This window comes from Orbicella franksi, chromosome 6, assembly GCF_964199315.1.
Source record: "Orbicella franksi chromosome 6, jaOrbFran1.1, whole genome shotgun sequence".
Lineage (NCBI taxonomy): Eukaryota > Metazoa > Cnidaria > Anthozoa > Scleractinia > Merulinidae > Orbicella > Orbicella franksi.
The window spans coordinates 18,287,134-18,312,852 of NC_138150.1; the positions used below are offsets into that span (position 1 = coordinate 18,287,134).

At 38.0% G+C, this 25,719-nt stretch overlaps 4 protein-coding genes across 5 annotated transcripts; 2 read left to right on the forward strand and 2 right to left on the reverse strand.

The window, feature by feature from the left end:
* Nucleotides 1-360: 360 nt before the first annotated feature.
* Nucleotides 361-15,070, reverse strand: LOC145489411 (AP-4 complex accessory subunit Tepsin-like). 2 transcript variants are annotated; one of them, XM_081468380.1, is made up of 16 exons: nt 14,999-15,070; nt 14,778-14,850; nt 13,323-13,414; nt 12,995-13,088; nt 12,299-12,366; nt 11,172-11,226; nt 10,723-10,785; nt 9,177-9,335; nt 8,767-8,803; nt 8,014-8,148; nt 7,142-7,220; nt 6,525-6,659; nt 5,958-6,006; nt 5,489-5,532; nt 2,867-2,950; nt 361-2,305 (listed from the first exon to the last, which is right to left on the reverse strand). In XM_081468380.1, exons 1-16 carry the CDS (start codon nt 15,062-15,064, stop codon nt 1,526-1,528), a joined length of 2,013 nt encoding a protein of 670 aa, XP_081324506.1. In that variant the 5' UTR covers nt 15,065-15,070; the 3' UTR covers nt 361-1,525. The 2 variants fall into 2 exon arrangements, with proteins under 2 accessions (XP_081324506.1, XP_081324507.1); XM_081468381.1 differs by lacking the exon at nt 14,999-15,070 and having other exon boundaries at nt 13,323-13,363; nt 13,741-14,990.
* Nucleotides 3,160-5,407, forward strand: LOC145489410 (uncharacterized). Its single transcript, XM_081468379.1, has one exon. The coding sequence runs from the start codon at nt 3,183-3,185 to the stop codon at nt 5,202-5,204; it is 2,022 nt and encodes a 673-aa protein (XP_081324505.1). The 5' UTR covers nt 3,160-3,182; the 3' UTR covers nt 5,205-5,407.
* Nucleotides 15,071-15,168: 98 nt separating the features above from the next.
* On the forward strand, nt 15,169-17,634 carry LOC145490114 (uncharacterized). The gene is made up of 2 exons (XM_081469218.1): nt 15,169-15,306; nt 15,845-17,634. Exons 1-2 carry the CDS (start codon nt 15,225-15,227, stop codon nt 16,801-16,803), a joined length of 1,041 nt encoding a protein of 346 aa, XP_081325344.1. The 5' UTR covers nt 15,169-15,224; the 3' UTR covers nt 16,804-17,634.
* LOC145490115 (endonuclease III-like protein 1) lies at nt 17,585-21,541 on the reverse strand. Its single transcript, XM_081469219.1, has 4 exons — nt 20,520-21,541; nt 19,341-19,511; nt 18,679-18,944; nt 17,585-18,235 (listed from the first exon to the last, which is right to left on the reverse strand). Exons 1-4 carry the CDS (start codon nt 20,895-20,897, stop codon nt 18,046-18,048), a joined length of 1,005 nt encoding a protein of 334 aa, XP_081325345.1. The 5' UTR covers nt 20,898-21,541; the 3' UTR covers nt 17,585-18,045.
* Nucleotides 21,542-25,719: the final 4,178 nt, after the last annotated feature.

Genomic DNA, 25,719 nt, shown 5'->3' on the forward strand with positions numbered 1-25,719 from the left:
AGCCCTTAATGGTCTTTCACCAACCTACTTAACTTCTCTTTTTAACGCCTATAAACCAGCTCGTTCTCTTCGATCATCTAGCCAATTACCCTTACAAGTTCCGGATGTGAAAACATGAACATACGGTCAAAGATCCTTTTCTTTTTACGCCACGAAACTTTGGAATGACCTACCTTTTTATATCAAACAGTCTGAGAGCATAGCGATTTTTTAAAAAGAACCTTAAAACATTTCTTTTTTGTAATAGTTTTTAACCTAGTCATAGATTTAAATAATTGCATCTTTTAGTTAGGTTTTTATTCTTTTTAATCGTATACAATTGTAAGCGCATTGAGAATTCTAAATGCGCAATAAGAACCGTTTTATTATTATTATTATTATTATTATTATTATTATTATTATTATTATTATTACTATTATTATCATTATTGTTATTATTATTATTAAGTGGATTGAAGTCGACTGAGATGCGCGTTCCCTAATTCCGTGACTCTTCGCGCTCCTCGATCCACTCTCGTATTTTTTACTTTTTTATCGAGACCTTCTCACAAAAAAATTCGTTCAAAAGATTGTAGTAGAAACATAAAAGAAAAATGCCCGCGTGCACATTAATTACATAATAAGGATTTTAAGAAGTTTAATGAAGCTGGTTTACCCCAAACGCATTATATCGGTAAGGAGACTGGTGACGAGAATAAAGCTATGATAAGATAAGAACTTTATTTACGTGTCGAAGTCGCTAGCATACAATGTATACTAACTGGGGACACCTAACTACGATAATCATAAACTTGCGGCTATTACCTTAGTTCTAGGACTAACATGAAAATAAATGTACGTGCCGCATTCATTTTGGGGAGCTAAACGCAATGTTTTCATACGTTTAGCCCTGTTCTGGCAATATTTTCACAGGTGCCTTCTCAACGAAGTTTCACGCAATCCTGTAAAAAAACGCCCTGAGAGATTTTTTGTGGAAGGTCCCATCATAGTAACTATGGTCTCATAAACGCCTTAGGTAGCTAGAAACGGTCACGAGTATCTGGAAGGGGTTCAGTGGCACAAGGGTTATGAGAACATGAAGCTTAAGGGTGCTCTTAAAAGCCGCATGAAAATGGCACCGAAGAAATCTCCAATTATCGGTGAACAAGTAGTAGTCATCTTCTTGGCATATCTTCTCCAGTTCTTTATTGTTTCACTTCTTTAACAGAATACCACAGTGTTGAAGTAAAAGAACAGGAAAATGCTGAAATCGTTACCAGCCGTAAGAACTTTTATTTTCCTGTTTTTTTCCTGCAATATGATTAGTTAACCTCGTAGTCCAGATCTTTCAGCTGGACCACTCCTTTTTCTTCCAGACTGATCGCGCTTGCCAGCTATTTTTAAACGCCTTTTTCTAAATATAATTTTATTGACCAACGGCTTGGTTCGGTTCATCTTTGGTGTTTTCGTACCTTGGCAAAGTAATACTTTAAGGTTACAATGTACACAGAGACTTAAAAACATATTATAAGGTCTCGTAAATTTTCTACTTTCTCGCCTTCATTTCATCTTGGACAAAACTGAACGCATCGGCCTTGCCAGATTTCCCCACAAAACTGAAGTCCGTTCTTTGACTCGGCTGTTTCGGAAGTCTCAAAGGAATCGTGGAAGAGCCACTTAAACCAGAAAATTGGAGTGCTGGATGAGAATTGTTCGGAAAATTTGAGGAATGCTGGTTTGCCATTAGTAAACCACTCCTTGGCAACGTGACCTGAGGTTCCGTAGTTCTGTTGTGTGACAAACTGTTCAAATTACTGAGAGCATGTAAGCCATCTAAACCTGGGTTGACCCTATTTTCATTTGACGAACTAACTGGTGGTAAGATATTGCCTTGAGGAGAAATCAAACTGTTTCTATAACTTATTAGCTGTGGGCCTGTTTCACTGTTCGTCCTTGAATCCGAAAAACGTTCATTTCCTGGTTCAATGGTTGACGTTACGCAAGGCTGCGTGACATGTGTTCCAAAAGAACTCGCACCGTCGTTACACAAGGGATCAAACAGATCTGTCACGCTATCCTTGACGGGTTCTTGACCTTTACTGACGAAAGTAGGTCCTGTATTTTCTGCAGTCACAGAGAACAAATCATCTAACTCTGATTTCGAACTGTGGGACGTTTGTCTGGAACTGTTCTCATTTTTTAGCGTGTGATTTCTACTGGAAAGATCAAGTCCCTGAAAAACATCAAGTACGTCCTCTGAGGGTCTTTTCTCAGAAATAGTTGTATTGGAGACAAACGGTTGTGATCTTGAAGTGATATCTGTCTTCTGCAAAGTGAAAACAAAAAAAAAAATTATTAGATATCGGCACATCGCTCTTCCTGTATAAAAATACTGTTTTGCAATGTAAGAACTTTAGTCTACTTGTAGTTAGCTTAACCTTGTTTATTTCTGTTTGAGTGTGTGTCTATGTTTGTTTGTGTCCTTGACCTGAACATGTAAAAAAATCTTTTTTTTTTTAAGTGGCTGCCTGGCATTTTAAACTCGTAGGTTATTTCGGGTATCCAGCACCCCTGTCATTTTTGTTTTTACTCTATAAAATGAGTGTAATTCCTAACTCTGGAGTGAAATAAAAGTTTTTGTTTTTTGTTGTGGTTGTTGTTATCACAACTTAGCAAACACAAATGATGATACTTTCCAAAACTTGGTTCAGTAGATAGTCAGTTCAAGTGTACAGTGTATACAAAAGATTATTCATCCTTTCTAGGTATAGATCTGCATTTCTCCTTGGACAGGGCCAAGAGAATTAATATTAATTAATATTAATATTATTAATTCAAATTAATATTAATGTATTACTGTGGTCAGTAAGCAAATTGTATGTTTTACCGAGTGCAAACTCATTCCAGAAAATAGAGTTGGAGTGTCATCCACTGCAAACTGTTGTGCAAAGGAACTTTGAGCATCACCCACCTGCCAAAAAGTATTGGAAAGGAATTATTAAGGAATTTTAGCATATCGCAAGAAAAAAAAAGAAAAGTTGCCATACTAGACATTGTTTTGTTGTTTTCTCTAAGGACATTTCAAGTCACCTATTTATGTGTCAACTTATTTGTACATTTTCTTTGCAATTTTCGTGTGGGCCTAAATAACCGCGTTTTAATTAAAAAGTCCTGTTAACCTCCGCAAAAAGCACTATGAGAAAATGATGAGCGGCCATATCAACAAAATCATGAAGCTGCTAAACAAAGATCACGATGTGGACAAACATATCCAGAACATTTCCTCCTACAAGCTTTCATTCTTCCAGAAGCTTGTTCTGTGTCGAGGTTTGAAGTTTTCCTTGCCGCAACGCATCTCTTCAATGGACATTCAAGCTAGCTTCGAGAAAGCCTTCTGGCAACTGGAGCCTTCATTATCCGATGATAAGAAGGAATTAGCTGCGGCGACCCTTCGATCGATCGCGCTTAACTACATCGAGTGCAAAGCCCCCAAACCACCGAAAGCGCTACAAAGAGCTATTGAGCAACTAAAACGAAGAGATGACATCGTAATCACGAAACCAGATAAAGGTACAGGAGTAGTTGTTATGGATAAGGCAGAATATGTTCGCCTTTTGAGTGAATCTTCCATCAACGATACAGCTAAATTTACCGCCGTAAGTTCGGAGAGACCCAAGACGCGTGGACGACCGCTCAAAAACTACCACCCTTTACTGCAGAAAGAGAAACACCTTGAATCTGTCGTGCGCAAAATTCTCCCAAAACAGATTGCCGACTCAGTTTGCCCGAAAGGATCACGACTCGCCCATCTTTATGGTCTGCCAAAGACTCATAAAGAAAAACTGGCGATGAGGCCCATTCTATCCGCCACAAGTACTTACAACTTCGCCCTCGCGAGATGGCTCGACGATAAACTGAAGCCCCTGTCGATCAACAGCTACACAATATCTGACACATTTTCCCTCGCTGATGAGATTCGCAATCTGAGCCTCAACGAATCTGACATCCTAGTATCTTATGATGTCTCTTCGCTATTTACGAACGTCCCACTACAAGAAACCATCGAGATCCTTGCTGATAGAGCTTTTGTTGACAACTGGTTCAACAAAACACACCATCTAAACATCAGCAAAGCTGATCTAATTGAACTGTTGTCAGTAGCAACAAAGGACCAGCTATTTCAATTTAACGGTCAACTCTACCAACAAATTGATGGAGTAGCGATGGGCTCTCCCTTGGGTCCCCTAATGGCCAATACTTTTCTTTGTTCTATCGAGGAAAAGCTACAAAACGAGAACAAGTTGCCAGACTTCTACAGACGCTACGTGGATGATACACTAGCCACAATGAAAGACATACCAACCGCAGAAGCCTTTCTGAAGACTTTGAACAACTGTCATCCATCCATATCCTTCACCATGGAGATGGCATCTAACGGTAAGCTACCATTTGTCGGCATTGAAATATGCAAGAAGGGCTGCAAGCTGGTAACAAGTGTTTACCGTAAACCCACAAACACTGGTCTCCTCTTACACCACCAAAGTCATGTCGACAACCGCTATAAAAGATCTTTAGTTAAAACCATGTTAAACCGTGCTTACCGCTTGTCCTCAACATGGGAACTATTCTCAACAGAATGCGAACACCTTAAACTGATCTTTTCTAACCTCAAGTACTCAGATTCTCTTGTGAACTCCACCATCACCCGTTTCGTTAATTCAGTGATGTCACCAGACACAAGATCGACGCCTCCAACAGAGAATATCTACCGCATTGTCCTGCCTTTTAAAGACCAGAAATCAGCGGACATAGTAAAGAAACATCTCTCGGACTTGAGTAATAAACTTGATCACAAACTACAGCCGGTGTTCAGAAGCCGTAAAATTGGCGATGATCTCAAAGTACAAGAGCCAAAACCACCTTTGATCAATCAACAGTGCGTTGTTTATAACTATATATGTGATCTGTGTGATGCAGAATACGTCGGTTACACTAGCCGTCATCTTTACAAGCGCATTGAGGAACACCGATTTACCGCCATCGGAAAACACCTTCAAAATGAACACCGAGTTGATACAGTTGGTGACCTGACTAACAACTTTAAGATCCTAAAGAAATGTCAGGGAAAGTTCGATTGCTTGATCCACGAAATGTTGTGGATTCGCAAGAAGAAACCGAGCCTTAACACACAGTCAGACTCCATTCGCGCAAAAGTATTTGTTTAGGCTTTGAACAGACACTGAACTCATTACCAGTGTTTGACACCTCATTGGAATGAACATGAACATTGAACAGCTATCTTAATCTTAATTTATTCAATTTCGCACCTCTACCATTGGTATAAATTAGTTTACTTTTCGCACAAATATTTTTTAACTTGAAAATGGTGCCAGGATGACACCGAAACGTCGTTGCTCAGTTTTTTCGCTAATCTTTATTGTTAGTCCTGATATTGCAATAATAAACAAGGATACTGAAACAAACAAATGAGGTCTCCTACATTCCGTACATTTAAAAGATCCTCGCTGGCCACCTCTCTTGTAGTGTGAACGTCTGAAAGGAAAAACAAATAATGCTTTCAAAACTCACCATGTATTCAAACCCAGTTGTTCCTTACTGAATTTCTTTTGAAAGGTAGTTCTCACATCTAATTTTGTAGATTAAACCTCGGTGTATAACCATTCAAATCAAAGGTACTAAGACGTACTTTCATATGCTACTGTTCATTATATTGAACTTATAAGTCTGTGGATCGTCATTCTGTTATTCCATAGATGAAATTTTGCACATCTTGTCAAATAGTAAACAATGAGTATGGTAAGGGTAGTCTTCATTTTCTTGAGACCCTTATACCGTCTGGAAAACGTATTTCCGGGTGTTTAAATGTCAAACTTTTCTTGGTGAGCAGGCCCAGGCCGCCCACGCCGGAATGAGAGTATTTTTCTCTATGGAAATAAAATAAAATGCAAGGCACTGACCTTTTTGGACTTTCTCTTTCTCCACTTTTACGTTAATCAATAAGATGATCTGAAAAACAAAACAACCTGAAAGTATAGGTGTCTGGGTAACTTTTCAATGTGGTTTTGAGTGTCTGCATAAGACTCAAAACTTCAGTGCCCAGTTCCAGATTCAAACTTTACGTCAAAATTACCCAAACTGTTTAGTCTCTGGATAAGTCACTAGTGTGTGACCAATCAAATGAAGGCTACTGAGTGCTCAGTAAATTCATAGGGTACAACTTGTTTTCAATTCAGTATCATGAAAAATGAGTTAGAATTTGAATCTGGAGTTTTTGCTTTTGGTAGTGACAGAGCTTGCTTCATTTAAAGAAATCCCAACCAGCTGGCCATCACTCCAGAGCAAGTGAGGCTTTTCATTAAGAACTGAACTTCCTTTAGAAAGTTTCTCAATTGACAGTAAAATATTGAATGGTAGAAGTGATGTTTTGATTAGAAATTTATGGACAAAAAAAAGTAGTCTCAGGAGGAACTTGTTACCATCCATAAAAACGCAAACGATGACTGGATTTTCAAACAGTGACTCACCTTTTTAGCTTTAGAAAGCACATTACCACTTTCTGTTCTTGTAATCTCTTGTAGATTTGTGCAATGTTGAGACATTCTACTGGCCACACAAGGAATATCACTTTTTAGGAGATGCTCCAAGACATGGAGTGATTTCTAGAAAAAGTGAAAAGGACTGGTTGAGCTACAGGACAGTTAAAGGAATGACTTTGGCACAAAGATATGGAAAAACCAAAACAAACAAATAACAACAGTTAGTCTAGAACACTTGCTATATTATATTGAATTGATCCATGTATTTACAAAGCTCAACAATTATAGTAAAAAACCTAGAATACTCCTAGAAAGTTTTCGGCATACTGTAAGACTGCTGAAGATCACAGCAATTTTTAAGTTACCTGACTTCTAAAAACAAACATGCTGATTCTGTGTTCTGGACGATGTAAGTTAAAAAACTAATTTCAGAACTCAGAGCTCATAAAGCAACAGATTTAAATCACTTGAGGGTGGACCATTTGCAAATTGCACTCATATCTGTGCAACATGGGCAATGTCAGCAAATAGTGTGATATTTCTCCTTAATTTCACTCTGCCCCATACAATCACCTACAATTACATGTACATGTACATGTACCTACCAACTGCACGTCTGTTACTGGTTCCAACAATCTGTTGTTTAGAGCCTCCAGCACTTTATTAAGATTCAAGGTAGAACACCTTTTGAGAAAGAAAATCTTCATGAAGGTATGTGTAGGATATCTGATCCCCAATCACTTTTGTGCACATTAAACATCATAGGATTGTAAGGCATGGAGACAGCCAGTTGAGCCAGATAGTTATGGAGGACAAAGGCCTTACGGTGACATTGTTATGATAATTACCAATTTTCAGAGGAAAAGTTAGTGTAAAAAGGTGTGGCTTATCCGCCGGTATTTATGGTAGTTAACATGGCCACCCCATTGCTTAAGCTTCATATATAAGTGGCCCCACAAAAAGCGCTGAGACAATCGTTTTTATACAACCAGTATTCAAGAATCACTTGAGATGGTCACGCCATCTTTCACTGGACTCTTCAACTTAGCAATTTCTGCATTAAATTCTAGACCAAGGGTTGTGTGTTTAGTCCTGGTCAAGGTAGGATCATTACATGTTATGCTCTTGGAGAAACTTTAATGTTAAAAGGTGGTAAATTGTAATCATGGAAACTTGACTGCTTACAATCTGCTTGTTCTCTTAGGGTGTGATAAGAGTTGTATCCTTGTGAGGGTAAAAATTATGAAAAAAAAGGCAGAATGAATGACAAGGGGTTGACACAAAATGTGCATGTGTTTCATTCCAATCCCCTCTTGTCTCCCTTGTCCATACTCCTTTCCTGATCTTTAAGAGAAAACCACACTGCAAGCAGTCTACTAACTGACTGTGAAAAAAGAATCTATAGGATTGATAAGCCTTTATGCCTTTATGCAGAGGGCTCTGTTCCATTGGAATAAAAGACTTGAAATTGTTTTACCTTTTTGTGAACTGGTTCAAGGCTTCCTTAGAAGGCACAGCACGTATTCCACCTTCAGATGTGATATTGTCGACAAGATTACCCTCTACAGACAACGTGTTTTCTGGTTCACCTGCTTCTTGGTCCTCTGCTGACCTTAAAGGACAATACAAAATTCTATAATTTATATTGCTTTTGGCTGGCATTACTGATCACTATTTTAGGGACAGGCAACCAAATACTTGATCTCATAAATCATTACTGGTAGTTCCAGCAGTAATAACAGATGAAATACACTTAACCACACAACAATTATTTCTTAGTTAGAGCCTGTTTTTCATGAGCAAACAAATACAACACTATTAGCATGACACAAGCATGAAAGACATTATGCAAAGAAAATGTGCAATAGCTGAGGACTAGTGAATTTTCCAGTCTGGCTACTTTAGAAGAACTGTAAGAGATAAACTTATTGCAAGCTAGTGAGAATGATTTTTAGGCTAGTGCATCATAGTAAGAGCATGCCAGAAGGGTTACACCCTGAAGACTTCATATTTTATTCAACAAAATGCAAACACAGCATTCAGAATACTATTGTGTCAAATGTTGTCAATGTACTCATATCACTAGTGAAGTCCATCGCAGTGGTTTTTGCTACAAACTAAGGCTCTTAAGCTACAGTGTATGCTGAGGTGTCTGCTTCCTTAATTGTGATCATCATCAGATTGAGGATCTCAGTAAATTAAATTCATAGACAAAAGAGTTATGTCTTACTGATCAGAGTCTTCACCATCCAGAAATGTCTTAAAACCTGTGAAGAAATTTACATGGAAAACAGTTTCTTTGTTAATCTGTCTAAAAACCTTGTGTAAGTAATACATTAATTTGTGTATCTCGTCCTCATATGGGAAATATCATTATATTCATCAAAACAAGCATACAATAAGTGATCATTGAAAGATCATGTGTTGTGCCAGAAAATATATACAAAATTTCATGCCTTTGAGACCTAGCTCTTCTCCCTCAGAATTTGCAGTGTATCTCTGTGGGGTGGATATATTTTCTAGAACGACACAATCAAGGAATGCCTCTGAGTTTTGATATCAAATGTCATGCTAGAACAAACCTAGTACCAACATGACAGAATTTTTAATGAATGCCTCAATTGATAAATGTACAAATACCTGAATCAACATTTGAAGACTCAGAGTAGTTCACAAATGTAATGCCTGATCCACCAGTTGTTGGCATGTATTCTTTCTCATTCTTGGACGTCAAACGACTAGCTGTATCTGGAAAACGTTCTGCTAGGTTTTTTACAGAGTCTAGCCATGTTTTATTCTCTAGAGAGCAATAAAAGACAAAAGAAAGCTGTTGAAAGCGCATGTTACCAACTAACCACACATATGCAAGAAATTGACAGTGAGTGCGACACATTAAAAGGAAATTGCAAACACTGAATGCTTGAAAAGCTCACATAATGAATACGCAAGACATATATTATGAACTACACTTCACAAACTCAATAATAATTATTCCCACACACTGCTGGGAGCCATGCCAAGCTGAACCACGCAGCCTGACCTTTATTAACATAACAACACTTAACATAACTGTCTTACAACAGCACAAAAAAGTGGCTAGAGAATAAATTCACTGCAACTTCTTAATAGACTCTAAAAATACTTCATGGGTGGGTGGGTGGGGCATGTCAGGCACTGGCAGATAACAAAACCTGACTTGAAACCCCACACGAACTTGTACTCAGTCTCCAAACAGTGTGTGAGAAAAACGTTTTTTGTTTTATTCATTCCTCAGCCAGCAGAAAACCACACATCACTTTTAAACCAAGGAAATCATGACTGTGACAGTGTTCGGATATCTGATCTTAATTAGCATAGATTTTTACCATTTCTTTCTCCATTTTCTTCTTTGTTTTAGTTTCCATTGAGAAGATATCAAACACTCAAGACAGTGTTCAACCACATTTCCAAACACCTCAGTGTTCATCAAAAATACTCCAATACACATTGTATTTTCAAGTTTCTTCTTGGTGTTTGGAAATGACTGTGGTCAAACATGATCTTTTGTTTTGATGTATTACTTCAAATGTGTGGGAGGCAGGGTGGCCTTATGGTTAGTGCGCTTGCTTCCAGATTGAGTGGTCTGGATTTGAGCCCTGGGGACATAGTGTTGCGTTCTTGGGGAAGACATTTGACTCTGACACTACCTCTCACCAAAAGGTGTATAAATGGGTACCAGTAACCTAAGAATGCTGGAGGTAACCCTGCAATGGACCAGCATCCCATTAGGGAGGGGGGGCGGAGGGGGGAGTAGAAAAACTGCTAGTAACTTCATGCTACAGAAACCGGGATAAGCACCGGCCTGATGGGCCACTTAGTTTGTATGCAGACTTTACCTACATGTACCTATATTGCTTCAAATATGAATGATTGTCACAGAGTGTGTGTAGTTCACAGAATGATTTGATATGTGCCCTAGGCAATGAAACAAACTTTTACCGTAAATATGCAAGCTCTGATATCAGACTTAAATGTTCTAATTATATAATAGAACTTGCTGCATGTTCAGTCGCATTGCATTAAGATCCCCCACTAGAGTCTACTACACTGGTCCTAAATTACATATGGTGAGACACAAGTCATACTATGAAATCAATGCAAACAACTGACATTCTTTGTAGCTTTAAGGCAACATAGTTATACTTACTTGCTGGTTGTGAAGGTGAATTTCCAAATCCTTCCATCTTCTTTCCAGTTGGTCCTGTCATCGCTACAAGTTTGCAAGGAATATATTTAATAATTATTATAAAAAATCTGCATAGAAAAGTGATGCTTAAACTACACAGTCTCTTGTGCTTGATGTATAATATTACATTTGGTCTCTAGAGGTATTAAACTTGAAAAATAAAATAACTTTTTTTCAGAGTTAGCTATCAATTATTGTCTCCCAAGAAACCCTGTGAATTCAGTATCAATGGAAGATTGTTACTGACAGTAAGCATCCCTCACAAAATGATATTTCCACCTGTACTTTGTGATTTGATCAAAGGACCCGTCTTATTCTTGCTTTGTGTTCCCTCTCTGTTTTTTACATGTAATATCCCCTGGAAATTTCAAAACATTAAGGATTTTTACACTAACCGCCATCTCACCTACCATGCATGGTTGTTGATCCAGTGTTCTCAACATTGAAGAGAAGTTCAATCAATTCCTGCATGAAAACATCAAATAGTAATCACTTTTTATTACAATCAAAGCTCTTGGTAGTAAATTTGACATGCTTCACTTAAAATATGATTTCCAGTCCTTACTGCACAGTCTCAGCACCCCAGGCCAGTGTTTGTCATGAGTCTCACTTGAAGGAATGTAAATTGATGTTATTTGTTACAAATGGTTTACCTTATCTTTGAGGCATTAAATTAAATTCTTTTTCCAGCAGTTTCTTTTATTTTTAAAGCTACATAGTTGTTTCATCAAGTGTTATCAGAAAAAAAAAAACAAAAACAAAAAAAACAAAAAAAACATAAAGCTTTGCATCCATAATAGCAGTTGACATGAAACTTTGAATTTACTTCATGAATGTAAGTAGTTGCAAAATATTTCATTTTGGGATATCTTACATAAATCAAAAGAAACAATGTAAACAAACTCTCAACAGTGTGCAGTACAGACTAGAAATCACCGTAAAAGTACATTCATTAAAAGTTTATGATAGTCTTTCTTTTTCAAGTACAAGCTCATCAAGAAAAATAAAAATTTCATCCCAGAAATCCCACTTTTTTGCTCTGAACATTATATGAGATTTTACTGTCACGCCAAAAAATATAGTTTTAAATGGAGCGTGACATACATTCTCAATGAGCCGTTCATGGCGGCATTGCTTGCTTGCATAAGCAGTTGTATTCCAAAGGTCAGCAAACTATAAGCTTTATTGTACCTAAACCTAAAACAATGTAGCTTTACCTTCAGAACGTTATAATGAACCATAACGTTGGTGCAAAGCATTAAAGCACTATTCATGTTTAAGAGTCCATTTTGAGTTCGTCTAAGCAATGTAGCTATTACTTATTGTAACTCTATCGTTTAATTTTGAATTTTACAGCTCAAAACAGAGGTGACAGGGTTCTGAAATTTAAGTAGCGAAAATACTTGTGGTTCATGTTTTTTTTACACTTCTTCCATGTTTGTGTAGTTGCTTGTGTTTATTGTACAATATAACAATCTTTTTATAAAATAAGTCCTAACAGTTAAAAACCAGTTGAACAAAAGATTTCATAACTTACTGACGCTGCAGCTCTCACTCGCTGATTAAGGGCATCACCTCTTAGATAATCCATTTGACCAGTAAAACCTGAAATAACATTCACAGTATTTGTTGTATTTTAGTATGTAACCTTTCAATAGTATTGATTATCGGTTATAGAGAACAAAATATATCACAAAATGTTCAAATTAGGTCTACTAACCAAGTCAGTAAGTCTAAGTATTATCAAACACAGTCATATTAACAGCATGAGATGATTTTAACAGGCATCAAAGGTACCACTGGTCAAATTGGTCAAACAATATCAAAATTACTCATTGGGCATATTGATTTAATACATAAATGATTATCATTTACTTATTTATTAATGTTGAGAAGTAAATGGTAAGCTTGATCATATTGAAGTAAATAACCTGTATCTTGAGCACAGGACAAATATTAAACGAAGAGACCTATTGTTTTTTTTGGCCAAAACAGAAATTTATGTAAAATTTATTTGTCTCTCTACTCACTACAACAATATAGGCCCAATCTTTTTCCCCTTCAAAAAAAAATGCTATTAAAACAATACTCATTTGTATCTACCAAGTCTCTTCTCGATACATGCAATCTTAATATATTGATGGGCCATTTATTAATTTATAGGGTTACATGTAAAACATTACTCATTAAATACTGATGTAACACATGCCTATAGGCATCACACTGTACTCACTTTCAGCTTCTCTAACAATGCCCGCTTGGTGTCGAAGTGCACTTCTGAACTCAGAATGACCATTGCTTCCTACGTAGCACAGGATTTTAAGAACCTAAGAGTAGTAAGAGTATATTAAAATGCCATTACAGTGCTAAACTTGACTTAGCAAGGCTTATGTAGTGGACAAAGATAAAGACACAAGTTGAGGCACAAGTTAGAGAGACAAGGATTGCTTGGAGCCTAAAGTTATTTATTGTCCTAAACATGCCAAAACCTATGGATTAACCTGCTTTTGAAATGCAAATGCCATAATACTACAAGAATTTTCTGCCATCTTTACTCTTACCTTGTATTTGATATGTGGAGATTGTTTTTTCAATCTGCCGACTAAAAAATCCAAAAGAGAGTTGCAGCTGCTAATTGATTCATAAGTTATACCTGACAAGTTTATCAAGAAACATTTAACAAATGGAGGTTTCATTCATAATAAATCTACCAATAAATCCTCTTTATTTTAGATGCAACTTTCTATTTGAGGGCTGGGGTGGGAAGGAGTCTGGGGTAGTACCTCCTGAAAAGGCAGGAGACATTAGGGTAGTCAAAATGTCCAATTACTTAAAACAGATAAAAAAAAAATCAGCCACCTAATCCAAAAACAATGTCACTAACTTCAAAACATTGTGACAACCCTGGATATTTGTTATTGTTCAAGGGTTAAAATGAAATAGTTGTCCATAACCTCATAATATTTATGGAGGAGTTACCATTACTCATGTGTTCCACTGCTGGACTCCAGATCTAGTGGCCTGAGTTTGAACGCTGGCTGACATCATTGTGTTGCATTGTTAGGCAAGCTACTTGGATTGTGTGTACTAAAGGCATTCGCGACAGAGTGTCGCTCGATTCTCTCTTGATCGATACCCCCAACTGACATCTCAATCAATACTTGATCAACATCAAGATCAATACTTGGTTGACACTCTATCAGCCTTGATCAACAGTCAGTCAATAGTTAGCCGAGTGTCGACCAACTTATACGAATCGATCAAAAATTTGGTCTACTCTAAACCAAGATATCAATGGAGCGTCGATCAAGTGTCAACTGAGGTGTCGATGGAGTCTCGATCAAGGGTAGTAATCAACACTTGACCATGGATGCCTTTAGTACACATGATCCATCTTCTTTAACTCTCAGTACCTCTCTCCATGCAGGAGTACTAGGTACTAGCAAATTGTTAGAACCAGACAGAATGCCTGTAATGGACTGGCATCTTATCCAGGGTGTGTAGCAATGCTCCTAGTCACTTCATGCAGTGGGAGCCACAGTTGAGCACTCAAAGTCATGAGTCAAGTTAGGCTTAAGTAAGAGGTTTTACCTGCGACAATTTTTTATATTTCAGCCAATTTGAAGCTCACACTAAATGTGCGCCAAAATTTTAAGGAATTACAGTTGACAAAGCAAATATCCCCAACAAAAATCTGCAACCACTATCATTGCTAGCGGCTGAAAGCATGTGATTGCTAAGTTGCCATTGGTCCCTTTTGTAATTATCAATTTGACGCGTTTGACAGCTGGCGTCTGCATGAAAGTGAGATTCAAGTCCAAGGTAACCTGAGGTTTTTCTTTCTTGCCAATTCACGACTCGTGTTCGCCGCTTCGCGAAAAGAAGAAAAATCAAGAAAAACCTCTGGGACCAGGGTAAGAACTATGCGGGCTTGTTACAAATTAGGCATGTGAGTAAATGAATTCTAATTCAAGATACTTTTGAAACTAAATTTTCAAGTTAAGCGGGAAAGATACTGTTGACTTCTTGGTATATGTAGCCAGATGTTGGATTATCGTCGTCTGAGGTCGCTTTCATCAGCATCGGAATCTGGAATATTGGGAACAGATTTGAAAAATACTTCAAGTACAACTCAAGTTTTGCATTCTCGAATAAGAAATAAACCTTCACTGAGCTCGCATATATTTCAAATAATAAGAGAAGAGTAATTTTTGCTCTATTTAACAGAAATTAATACCTTCTTTGCGAACGAAAACGTATCTGAAACTTTCTCCAACGCGTTTGCTGCCATTTGTCCCGCCATCTTGAATGACAAAACTTTGCTACCGCGATCTGTTTGCTATGCGGTTTTTCCTGTAAGAACACAAAACTCAGAAGCGAGGCGATACAACGCAGCATAAACAAAGGACTCTCGGAAGTGCGAAATTGTATATGCTGTCTGTGGCAGATCGAGGGACAAATTTATGGTTAGATTTGCGCGATTTTACAGAATCAATGGTCTGAGGATTCCTTTGAACATCTTTGTAGCAACTCTTACCCTTAAAGGTAGGCTACTTTGTTTGCATTTCTCGATTTTTCTCTGACAAATGGGAAGCTGATTACGTAACGGAGCAAAACATGCAATGATTTCGGCCAATTCTGTTCGGATTTGGCCACAAAGTTATACGCATTTTATTTCCTAATTATGGCTGCAGTTTGAAACCGTTGATAAAAGCTAAGCTAAACTCGTGTAAGCTAAAAAAAAAATGTTTTGTGTCAAATGCTCAGAAACCACATATTTATTCGGTTAAGTCACGCGTGAACGCCCTCATTTTATGAAAATGAACATCTTTTGAATGTTTTGAGCGGGCACCTTCTATATCCATAAACAAAAAAACGAAATAACGTAGGGATTTAGTTTAAAATTTGGCTTTTCGTCCCAACTGTCCTAAGAGGAAAGAAACCTCAGCTAGAAGTTATTTGTGTTGTGTTGATGACACTGAATTATTCTCAGAACAATGAAAAGATAGACTGGTAATCATTTTAGAGAGTTAATGCTTTGAGCTTTGTGCTGAAAGGTGTTAATCTTTTTTCTTAAATTCAGTTGTCATGGCTACCATCATGGAGGCAGGTCTAACATCGTCAGCATTAATGACATGCGAACCAGAATGGATTGGCTTGAAAGTAAATCTGTTTGCCTTTGATTTTGACGGCACCTGTACCCAAAAGGATACAACAAGCCTTCTGTACAAGGCAACAGAAAAGTACTGCTCCTCTACTCAAGCTGAAATAAAAGCTATCGATGAACAATGGAATGAACTGGGAAAGAAGTACTGGACTGGTCACCTTGAGGTTGTGGCCAAGTCCCTCTCTGTTCATGCAGATCCTGATATGTTGGCATTTGACGAGAAAGGACTGAGGTCATTCCTACAAGAGGTGCACAAATTTGACTTGAAAATGACTAAGGAAGTTGAAGCAAGTGAAATTCTTAAAGGAATTTCTAAAGAAGCCATCAAAGAAGTTGCAAAAGAAGTTAAGCTTAATCCTGGGTGTCTGAATGTTCTTAATCACGTCAACTTACCACTACATTTGATATCAGTTAACTGGTGTCAGGACTTGATCCATGCAAACCTGGGTCACCTCAGACATTTGAACATCTTTGCAAATAGCCTTCCACTTGAGGGTGAACTATCGTCAGGCATTATTGGGAAGAAGTTGAGAAGTGCTTTTGACAAGGAAATTAAATTCCAGGATCTTGTCCGCAACAGATCTGTGGATAGTTCTGATGGAATTTCAGTCTTTGTTGGTGATTCAATTGGCGACATACTGGCATTATTGAAATCAGATGTTGGAATTGTGATTGGGAAAAGTCACACCTTCAGAAAAGTAGCCAAGTCATTTGGTATCAAGCTTCTGCCCTTGCAAGGAATCCAAAAGATGACAAGAAATGGCTGCCACGAACAAGCTATTCCAAAACAGAAAGGAGTGCTGTTTGAGGCACCCTCATGGAATGAAATTGGATTTACCTTGTTTGGAACAAGATACACTCCTAATAAATTCTAGAGCAGAACTGCCTTGTCCCCTTTTACTGTATGGTGCATGAAATATAACCATGACTCTACTCTGAGTCTGGCTTTCAATATAAAACAAGACAGTTATAGGAGGGATGTTTTTGTTTTGATCATGGCTAGGACAACAAAATACCTGTGCTACATTGTATCAGTCAGAAGCCAATATCAACATTTGATTTACAGTAAGGATAATTTCGAGTCCAAAAATACTGCTTCTTCCCAAAGAGGCAAGGTTTAATTTAAGATAATGTGGGTTTATCATGCAAGGTTATCCTCCACTGTATGTAAATACTGTAAAAAAAAAAAAAACAATTTGCCACTAAATTGTGGCAAATATAGTCAGTATATGTAAAAACAATATTATTGGACACAAATATCAACCATTCAGACATGGGTGATATTTTCAGTCTGCTCCAAATGGGATTGATGTAGAGGGATGGGTGTCGAGGCATTGCTTGTTTTGTCCTGTTTTTTGAGCAGCAATGGAGGGGAAACAATGGAGGGATACAAAAATTATTATTCAAATTTTAGTGTACATAGCTGGTACATGTTTTCCAATAAACTTTGCATTGTTCAAATTTTCAATAATTTCACATTGCATCTTCAATGATAGAAACAGATTGTTCTATCAATGGAGTTTTCTCTTTATTGATGAGTGGGAACTTAATAAATATTATAATATAGGTGTGACTTGACTTTTGCTGGGGTTGGAGTTTTGTGTGACTAAAGAAGTGTTGTGAAGTACATCATTGTCCTCATCATTATCATTATGACCTAGAAAGACAATAATATTTAATAAAATTCACTTGATAAAATGGAACAATGCAGTTTTTTTAATTCTGAATAGCTGTTACTTGCTAACTTGCCTTTTTATTTCGAGTTTTCTAGCTATTGTAAGCCTTAAATGTATGCAATTCAGTTCAAGAATTGCAAGTGAAAAGTGATTAGTTGTTGACTTCCCACCATTTCCACTGTTTAGACACAGTTCACAAAGTGTCATGTTATGTACATTATCACATCAGTATGTAGCTTTTGACCTCTAGTTGACTTGACTAACTTGGGCTAGATCACTAGCTATGCAAGGGAAAAACTGCTCGTACTCTTGTTCACAAAAGCATGTGTCATCTAAGTCCAGATGCAGGAACAACAACCAGGTGGAAGTACAGTAGGGTTCCAAAGATACCATAATACCTTTTGTTTTCGTCTCCTACCAATGTAGATACATAGTTCTATTTTAAGCAGCCTTTCCACCTTTTTCTGGTGAAGATTTTTCCTTTACTTTCTTATTGGGTTTCCCCCTGGTATTTCTACGTCCTTCAGGGCATATCTTGCAGTTAAGGCACATTTCACACAGTGGTCCTATGGGAAGACATGTCTGTTGACCGAATCCAACCAGCAACACATTAAGTTCATCCCATTCTTCCCTAATAGAGATAACAGAAGAAAAAACATTTTTGTGGTACCCAGTTCTACCCAGTTTCACACAGACAGATAAAATCACCTTGTGGCCTGGAAAATATTTCTGGCAATGGAATGAACAAGAAAAGATCCAGTTCATTAACATTTACAATAGAGAAAAGACCTTAGAAATGGATAAATTTGAGCACATTTTGCGGAAAGAGAGCACCACAGAGTGTAAGTCCACTTGTAACACAGTAGGCAGCAAGGCCATTCCAAGAATACCTTGTGTCATGACTTCTGGAACAATCTTTCAAAGAGGAAGAGGGAGGTAAAGAAGAGTACCAAGATGTAAAAGAGAGGGAGAGCATCCAAACTATTCCATAATCCATAATTTTGTTTTTGAAAGAATCTCTATTTTGACAAAAAAGTCAAAATGAAAAGAAAAATGGCATTTAAAGATGTATACCTCGGTAACCAACTCTCCACAGCAAGCCTTGTTTCCTCTGGTACTTTGGTGGGTTTCTTCACCCATCCCAGCCTGTTGGAAATTCTGTGGACATGAGTATCAACACCTATTCCAGTCACCTGTCCCCATGCCACATTCATTGTAATGTGTGCCATCTTGGGGCCAACACCTGGGAGTTTTACTAACTCTTCTACTGTGGGTGGAATGTCGCCATTGTACTTCTCAGCACAAATTTTAGTTGCATCTTTTATGTAGTCAGCCTTTTTCTGCAACGTCAAAATTAAGATGACAAATAAGTAAACATGGATTAGACAAAACTTGAAAGCTTATCAGTGTCAGCCCTTCTAAAGCTGTGCAGCAGTTTTTGTAGCATGAATTGGTGACCTGCTGTATTGATCACTGCTCCCTTGTTTGGGAGACTAGTCCTTTGGAGGTCCCCCCCTGCTTTTTGTCAGGATACTCCTGCTAATAATTTACCTGTTGGTACCCATTTAGACCCCTGGTAGGGAGAGGCACTGTAAGAGTAAAGTGTTACATACAACTCCACTATAGCTTCCATCATATTGCAAGCCACTCTTAATAATAATTGTTATTGAGCTGAGTTTACCCTAGGATACTCTACAATTTAAGACATTTTTTCCTACTGTCAAATTTGTACTTACCTTCCAGAAACCAACAGGATAGATTAGCTCCCCAATTTTGCTTGATGGAGTTTTAAGAACATTCTCTATTGTTAAACCATAAGCTTTCAACTTTTCCATTGCTGCAAAGGTAACTTGGTCTTTTGTTTGACTTGATAACATGAGAGAGATGAGCACTTGATAGCGCACAGTCTGCAAAAATAAGAGACAGGCTTTTTGCAAAGCTTTGTTGGTAACGATTTCAGCACGCTAAGAAGGGTTATGGTTTATATTATGGGCCTTTTAGTTAAAAGTAAGGCTATAGATTTTGCTACTTCAACTGAAATAGGGTATAACTTTTATTTCCTGGGAACATCAAGTCAGGTTATCTTCAAAAAAGCAAGACAGACAAAAAAGTCATTATATTTGATAAAGTGTTACGATCAAATACCATTTAGGGTGTAAAAAAAGTTACATATGTTTGAGGTCATGTCTGAAAATATGGTGTGGAAAATCACATATTTTGGTTCCAAATAAGGTAACAGTTTTGAGAATCATCAATGCAGTCCAACCAAAAATTCTGAAGTAAACCCTATCAGCATCCCCTCTTCACATCCTAGCTTTTTGAACCAAATCTACACCACTTCATTTAACACTAATAGAGGAGTTCATGTTCTAAGGGGCATTATGGGTAATCAGGGCAAGACTACAAAGGAACAAAGTGGCAAAATATACGTTTTTCTTCATACTTCCTTTCTGAGTTTCATCTTCGAGAAGAAATTTAGAGAAACCCCTTTTCTACATTTACTAGCGTTTTTGAGTCGATTGAGCTAGGCATTAGCCTACTTTTCAGAGTAACGGAGATGTTTATTTTTGTGGCTTGAGCGGCTGAGACTTGATAAAATCATTCCTATGTCCACAGTAATCACTCCATCAGCTCAGAAACACTGGTAAACCTAGAAAAGGGGTTTCTCCACCTACAGTATGTTTCGTCCCCAAATGTGAAATCAGAACGGAAATATAAAGATAAACATTTGCTTTGCTTCTTTGTAAATTTGCCCTGATTACCCATAATGGCATGAGCCACCTGAGTCAGATCAAGAAAAAATGATTTTGCCATTGCGTTAATAAAATCTCAGCCTACAATAATTTTAAAAGAATTTAACCCACTAACCCTCCTCCCTCCACCACTCCCTTTCGCCCCCCGCCCCCGCATCCCACCTCAGGTGACTGGTTTACATCAGCTGTCTTCTCGCATCCCTGGGAATCAACCGGCGCGTCGCGTGATTTTCTCATTTCACGAATGTTGGCTAACTGCTCTCTCCAGTTAGCAGGTTGCCAGCCTTTCGTTTGTCCCTGTTCTACGGAAACTTCCCTTTTAGGCTTTTTCGCCGCCGCATTTTCGATTTTGTTACCGTCGCTCGCCGAGTCCTCTTGATGTCGCTTCTCACATTCGATCTTTATGTGCCTTCTTGGCTGTTTTTGTCTCGTTGACAGAGCTGAAATTGCTTCTCTCGCTGCAGAACGTGTTTGTCTTCCACTTGAGGTAAAATACGGGGAAGTGCTCATCTCGGAAATCAAGGAAAACAAACTGATCATGGGTTTTGAAAGTCCTCCACCCTGTACGCCATCTTTGTTGTTTGGTTTCGGTCTGATGACTTTTGGCGGGAATTTTACGTCACGCGCAGGAGGGTTGCTGTTCCCAGGACTGCTCGCCGTCTACAATTATCCAAAATTTCCGGAAATTTCGGTTGAAAGTCAAATGGAGCAGTCATTTTCTAGAAAATCCGTCCGGAAATAGACTTTTCCCGCGTTCCACTTCAGTGCGTAGGAACAATAGTACCAGAGCGAGGTTGGGGTGGACATTTTCATACATTTGCTGTATTTTTGTCCACCCTGGCCTCGACTTGGCGCCATTGTTTGTTGGAATGCGGGAAAGGTATATTTTATACCACATCCAGAGGTACAGTCCTCTTCTTCCGTTCGGAAAGGAACGGCGGAAATTTCCATACCATCTGCTAAATTTTCTAGTTTCCAGTCTCTCATCCGCATAAAACAAACGCAGGAAATCGAATTGTAAATGGTAAGCGCCATCTCATTCCGACAAATGGTAAGTGCCCAATCACTTTTATCACCCCGACGTGAAGGAGTGACAAGCTTCTGTTTTTGCCAAATTTCATGGAATGTCGTCTCAGCTGACGAAGCCATAGGCCGAGCTGGCCAAAGTTAGACGTTATTCCACCGCACCACACTGAGCAGGTTGATAGTAGTTTATTACATGTTTTCAACAAACTGACAACGAATCGCATTTTTACAACGAGATGAACTGACGTTATTGTTGTGTTTGCTCATTTCAGAAGTTATGGAGCGCTTTGAAAGACGTGGTCGAATACGTATATCCACCATTCTTTTTTTGTGGTAATATTATTTTATCATTGTTTTTTGTCATGGGCGAAATTGGTCTAAACACGTCATGTGATGCAGTTCAAAATGGGGGATATCAGGAGCCCATGACCATGGGCTCCTGGGGATGAGATGATGCTCCTAAAGTGATTTTCCCCAGTTTTCAAAATTTTTATTCACCTTTACGTTGTCACTGAATTGTTAAATTGAATAGCCCTAAACATTTTCAACAATATATTTCAACGCTTGCAGAAGGAAACAGATCTTCTCAAACGGAAGCTAAAAGAGAGTGGACCTTATAAAAGAAGACAAGGACAATAAACGCAATAACCCAATCTCCATGCGCAAAAATGTGCTCGGAAATTTGTCTTTGGACATTATCTGTTCCTCAAAGCTCACAACAGATGATGTCTGCGGACAAGTATCCGAGCATATTTCTCGCCAAATGGGGGCTGTTGTTGATATAATTGGTGCGATCTAGGTAAAATACTTAGTTAGCAACAAACTTTCGGTTAAACTTTATTCTCAATTTTTCATCAGTTCAAATTATTAATTCAAGTGAATAATTGATGATTTATATTAGTCTTAGACCTATTTTGGCGCTTTAGCTGTGTGTTTGTGACTAAACAACTTTCAAAATTAATCAACGGGAAGACATATCAAACACGAAATGCCGTGTCTGACCACATTTCCAAACATCGAGAAGAGAGTTGAAAATACGACACGCAGTGGAGTGTTTTTGACGAACTTTGAGGCGTTTGGAAATGTGATCAAACACTGTCTTGAGTGTTTGATATATCTTCTCAATCGAATCTAAAACTGAGGAGAAAACGCAGAAATAAAATCGTAAAAATCTTTGCTAATTAAAAGATCAGATGTCCAAACTTCGTCGCGGTAATGATTACCTTAAACCTGATGAATTATCAATGAGTTTGAGAAAATGCCAGAAAGTCATGAAGTCTGTAGTCTGCTGAGGAAGCTTGAGGAAACATCACCGAAAGAGGTTTCCCACTTATCTATTATTGTAAAGTTCAATACCGTCGGTCTTTGACTTTGTTCTTCTGTCTCGGTGAAGAAAACACAATCCGGCGAACAAATGTTGAAACAAAAAGAACTTTGAATAATGCACCTCATATTATGGGACTCCTGTAAAGATGTTGTAGCCTGAAACCTAAACAAGTTATAATTGAACTAAATGTGGTGATTATGTTGAACACTAGTTTCAAGCTGATTCTATAGCTGATTACGTAATCATTGCAAACAGCTGCCGTTGAACTGTGAAAAGTATTGACAAGTAAATTTAATAACTATGCCGAGTCTGAAGGAAAGCCAAGTATCATGAGGAGAATTTTATGTCTCCATTTTCAGTCTCTTTTATATTGGAAGTTAGTAACTTCGGCTCAGAATTTAACAGGAGCTTCAAACCCGGGTCGACTATCATGTTTGCGATACGGAAGATTCAAACAAGCACAGAAAGGTAATGTGTAAAGTTTATGATTAATATAAATCACTTTACTCAGTAAGAGTTATACATTGTTGTTTAAAAGAAAACCTTTAAGTAAATCTAGGATTTTTCATACGTTATCAAAAAAGAAAATTATTCAGGAAGAGGCTTGTGAGAAAATAAAACTATTCAGGTTTTAAACGAATCCACTTGGGGATGCTGATTACGGTAAAATTTTAAGCTGGAAGTACGAAAACTCCACCAAACCACCAGAAAAAAGAGCTTTCTTAGTTTTCACTTTAATATATTCTGACATCTTTCACACTAGGAATTTACATCTCGACCCTCATTTGTCTACTTGATAGGGTTAGGGTATTTTGTAATCAGTTTTCTTAGTCGAAAAAATTAATTATAACGTTTTCTTAGACAAGAATAGCCATGTTCAACATCTTTTATATTTAATACTCACAGTAAAAAACAAGCAATTCAGTACAGGGTCTTACATAGGTGATGTTGTTAGGGGGGATTTGTAAGGTTGCTAGCAATCCCCGTAATTTTCCAAATAGGAAAATATTTTAATGACAACAAATATGCCTGGATTTATGAAAACCGTGTTAAAGAAAATTTCACCCTAGTATAAGCGTTTTTCTCCAAAGTAGACGATATGAAAATTCAAAGGAATGTCCATTTTTTTCCTTCCACTCGCTTATCTTCGATTCTCAATGTGCTCTTCTCCATATTTGATTTAGTGCAAAACAGCACACTTTTATTTGACCACGTTTTCATCAATCCAGTCACAAATAAAAAGAAATTAAAGATGGTTTTCCGCATAATAGAGTGTTTTCACATAACGTCTTGCAGCCATATTGCAATATTGGTGTCCCAAAACTATGAAACGGCGGCCATGTTGGTGTTCCAAACCAGTCCTGCGGGAGTTGAACTCTTTTCTCATGCAAACACTTTCTTTATTCCAATAAATTTGCATCGCTGCTGTCCACGTGAGTGAAAACGCTCTAAAGTGACTATTTCGTGGCCTTCAACTAAACCATTGTTTATTGCTTTCTTCCGTAATTCAGGTCATGCTCTGGTTAATCATGTGATCGCTACTTATAGCGTGACTTGTCCACTGGACTGCACGTTGGAATGCCTAAGTGACACACGCTGTCAATCATTTAACTGCGCAGACGCAGGTCACACGTGTGAAATAAACGACCAATCAAAGCTGACAAGCCCTAACGATTTTAGATCCATAGAAGGCTCTATGTACTACGGTCCAACAACAGAGACGGTGAGACATTTGGACCTTAGTTCGAAATTTTAATTCTCCCCACTAATGGACATTTATTCCTTGCAATTCAAGTTATGAGAATTTGACGGTATAGTTGATCTGTAGTCAGTAATTTTGCTGGCAGGATAGGTGTTTCTGCGGGGTAGATCTTGTCCTACTTGGAGAGGAGAAATTAAAATAAAGGAATAGTTAATGATTAGCTCTTATTAACCGAGTAGGAGGTCTGTATGGTAGATTCTTGACCGAGGTCGTCAGTACAGACCGAACGCAGTGAGGTCTGTAAACACGACCGAGGTCAAGATTCTCCCATACAGACCGACTAAGTTCGGTTAAAAAGATGTTTATTATATGGCGCAAACAAGAACAATTTAATTCGTTTAATGTAACTGGTTTGTAGTAGCTGACATTTTGCTTCAGAGCGGCGATGAGCTGAATTTAATTCTGCCAAAGTTTGCTCGTCCTCTTTGCTTTTTTTCTCATCAGGGCTTTTGGCACTTCCATAAATAAATATTGTTAGATGAAACTAGTCAATGATTTTTCATTTTACTTTGCAACTTTTTCACTGCAAAACATTACCGGTCTAGATGCCGGTCTAGATGGGAAAATCTAGACCGCTTTCAATATCGATTTTAGCTAATCAAATTCGTGAATTTGGTAGTTCCTAGTCCTTGTAAGACAGAGTCATATAATAAATTGTTATTTTTAAAGAGGAAGTCCCATCAGCTCTACTTGGTTTTCACATGGGTCCTCTATCCAGAGCATATTGGAATATAGAGATGTTGGTTTTTCATGAGACAGGACACCTGGAGTATCCGGAGAAAGACCTTCGGAACCAGGCGAGAATTCGTTACAACAACGTCCACAAACTCCTTATGAGACCGAGCTGAACCCAGGTCACATTGGTCGGAGGCTCCTTACGCCATCCCTATGCCATCCCTTAAGTTATCTTCTTAAAAGTGTTGAAGCTAAGGAAAAAGCGCAGTTAACAAAACCGGCAGCAGAAGATCTCTCTTGTTTCCTTAGGAAGAGCATTTGAAAGAATTGCAAAGAAGCTAACATTTATGGGTGGAAAGTAATATAAAATGTTTTACTTCAAAGGTCCTTTTTAAAGAAACTATACTGAAATGCCCAGGCTTTGTCAGTTTGTGATCTCCCTTCAATCTGGACGTCATACTCGAGAAAGAAAAACAAATCCACATACTGCCTGTCTTGTCCAACTAGTAATTTTCTTTTCCTGTCAGGGAGGTACTGGACCTGGCTGTGCCTCAGTCACATGTCAGAACGGT

Bases quoted from the DNA above. Each gene is read 5' to 3' on its own strand.
- LOC145490114 (XM_081469218.1), top strand. From the start codon at position 15,225: ATGGTTAGATTTGCGCGATTTTACAGAATCAATGGTCTGAGGATTCCT. The intron at 15,307-15,844 runs GTAGGCTACTTT...TCTTAAATTCAG, and splicing joins AGCAACTCTTACCCTTAAAG to TTGTCATGGCTACCATCATG.
- LOC145490115 (XM_081469219.1), bottom strand. From the start codon at position 20,897: ATGATCAGTTTGTTTTCCTTGATTTCCGAGATGAGCACTTCCCCGTAT. The intron at 19,512-20,519 runs GTGGGATGCGGG...TTATTTTTGCAG, and splicing joins ATGTAAACCAGTCACCTGAG to ACTGTGCGCTATCAAGTGCT. The intron at 18,236-18,678 runs GTATACATCTTT...TATCTCTATTAG, and splicing joins GTGGAGAGTTGGTTACCGAG to GGAAGAATGGGATGAACTTA.
- LOC145489411 (XM_081468380.1), bottom strand. From the start codon at position 15,064: ATGGCGGGACAAATGGCAGCAAACGCGTTGGAGAAAGTTTCAGATACG. The intron at 6,007-6,524 runs GTGAGTCACTGT...TTTGTTTTTCAG, and splicing joins TGCTTTCTAAAGCTAAAAAG to ATCATCTTATTGATTAACGT. The intron at 5,533-5,957 runs GTCAGTGCCTTG...TTTTCCTTTCAG, and splicing joins GAAAGAGAAAGTCCAAAAAG to ACGTTCACACTACAAGAGAG.
- LOC145489410 (XM_081468379.1), top strand. From the start codon at position 3,183: ATGATGAGCGGCCATATCAACAAAATCATGAAGCTGCTAAACAAAGAT.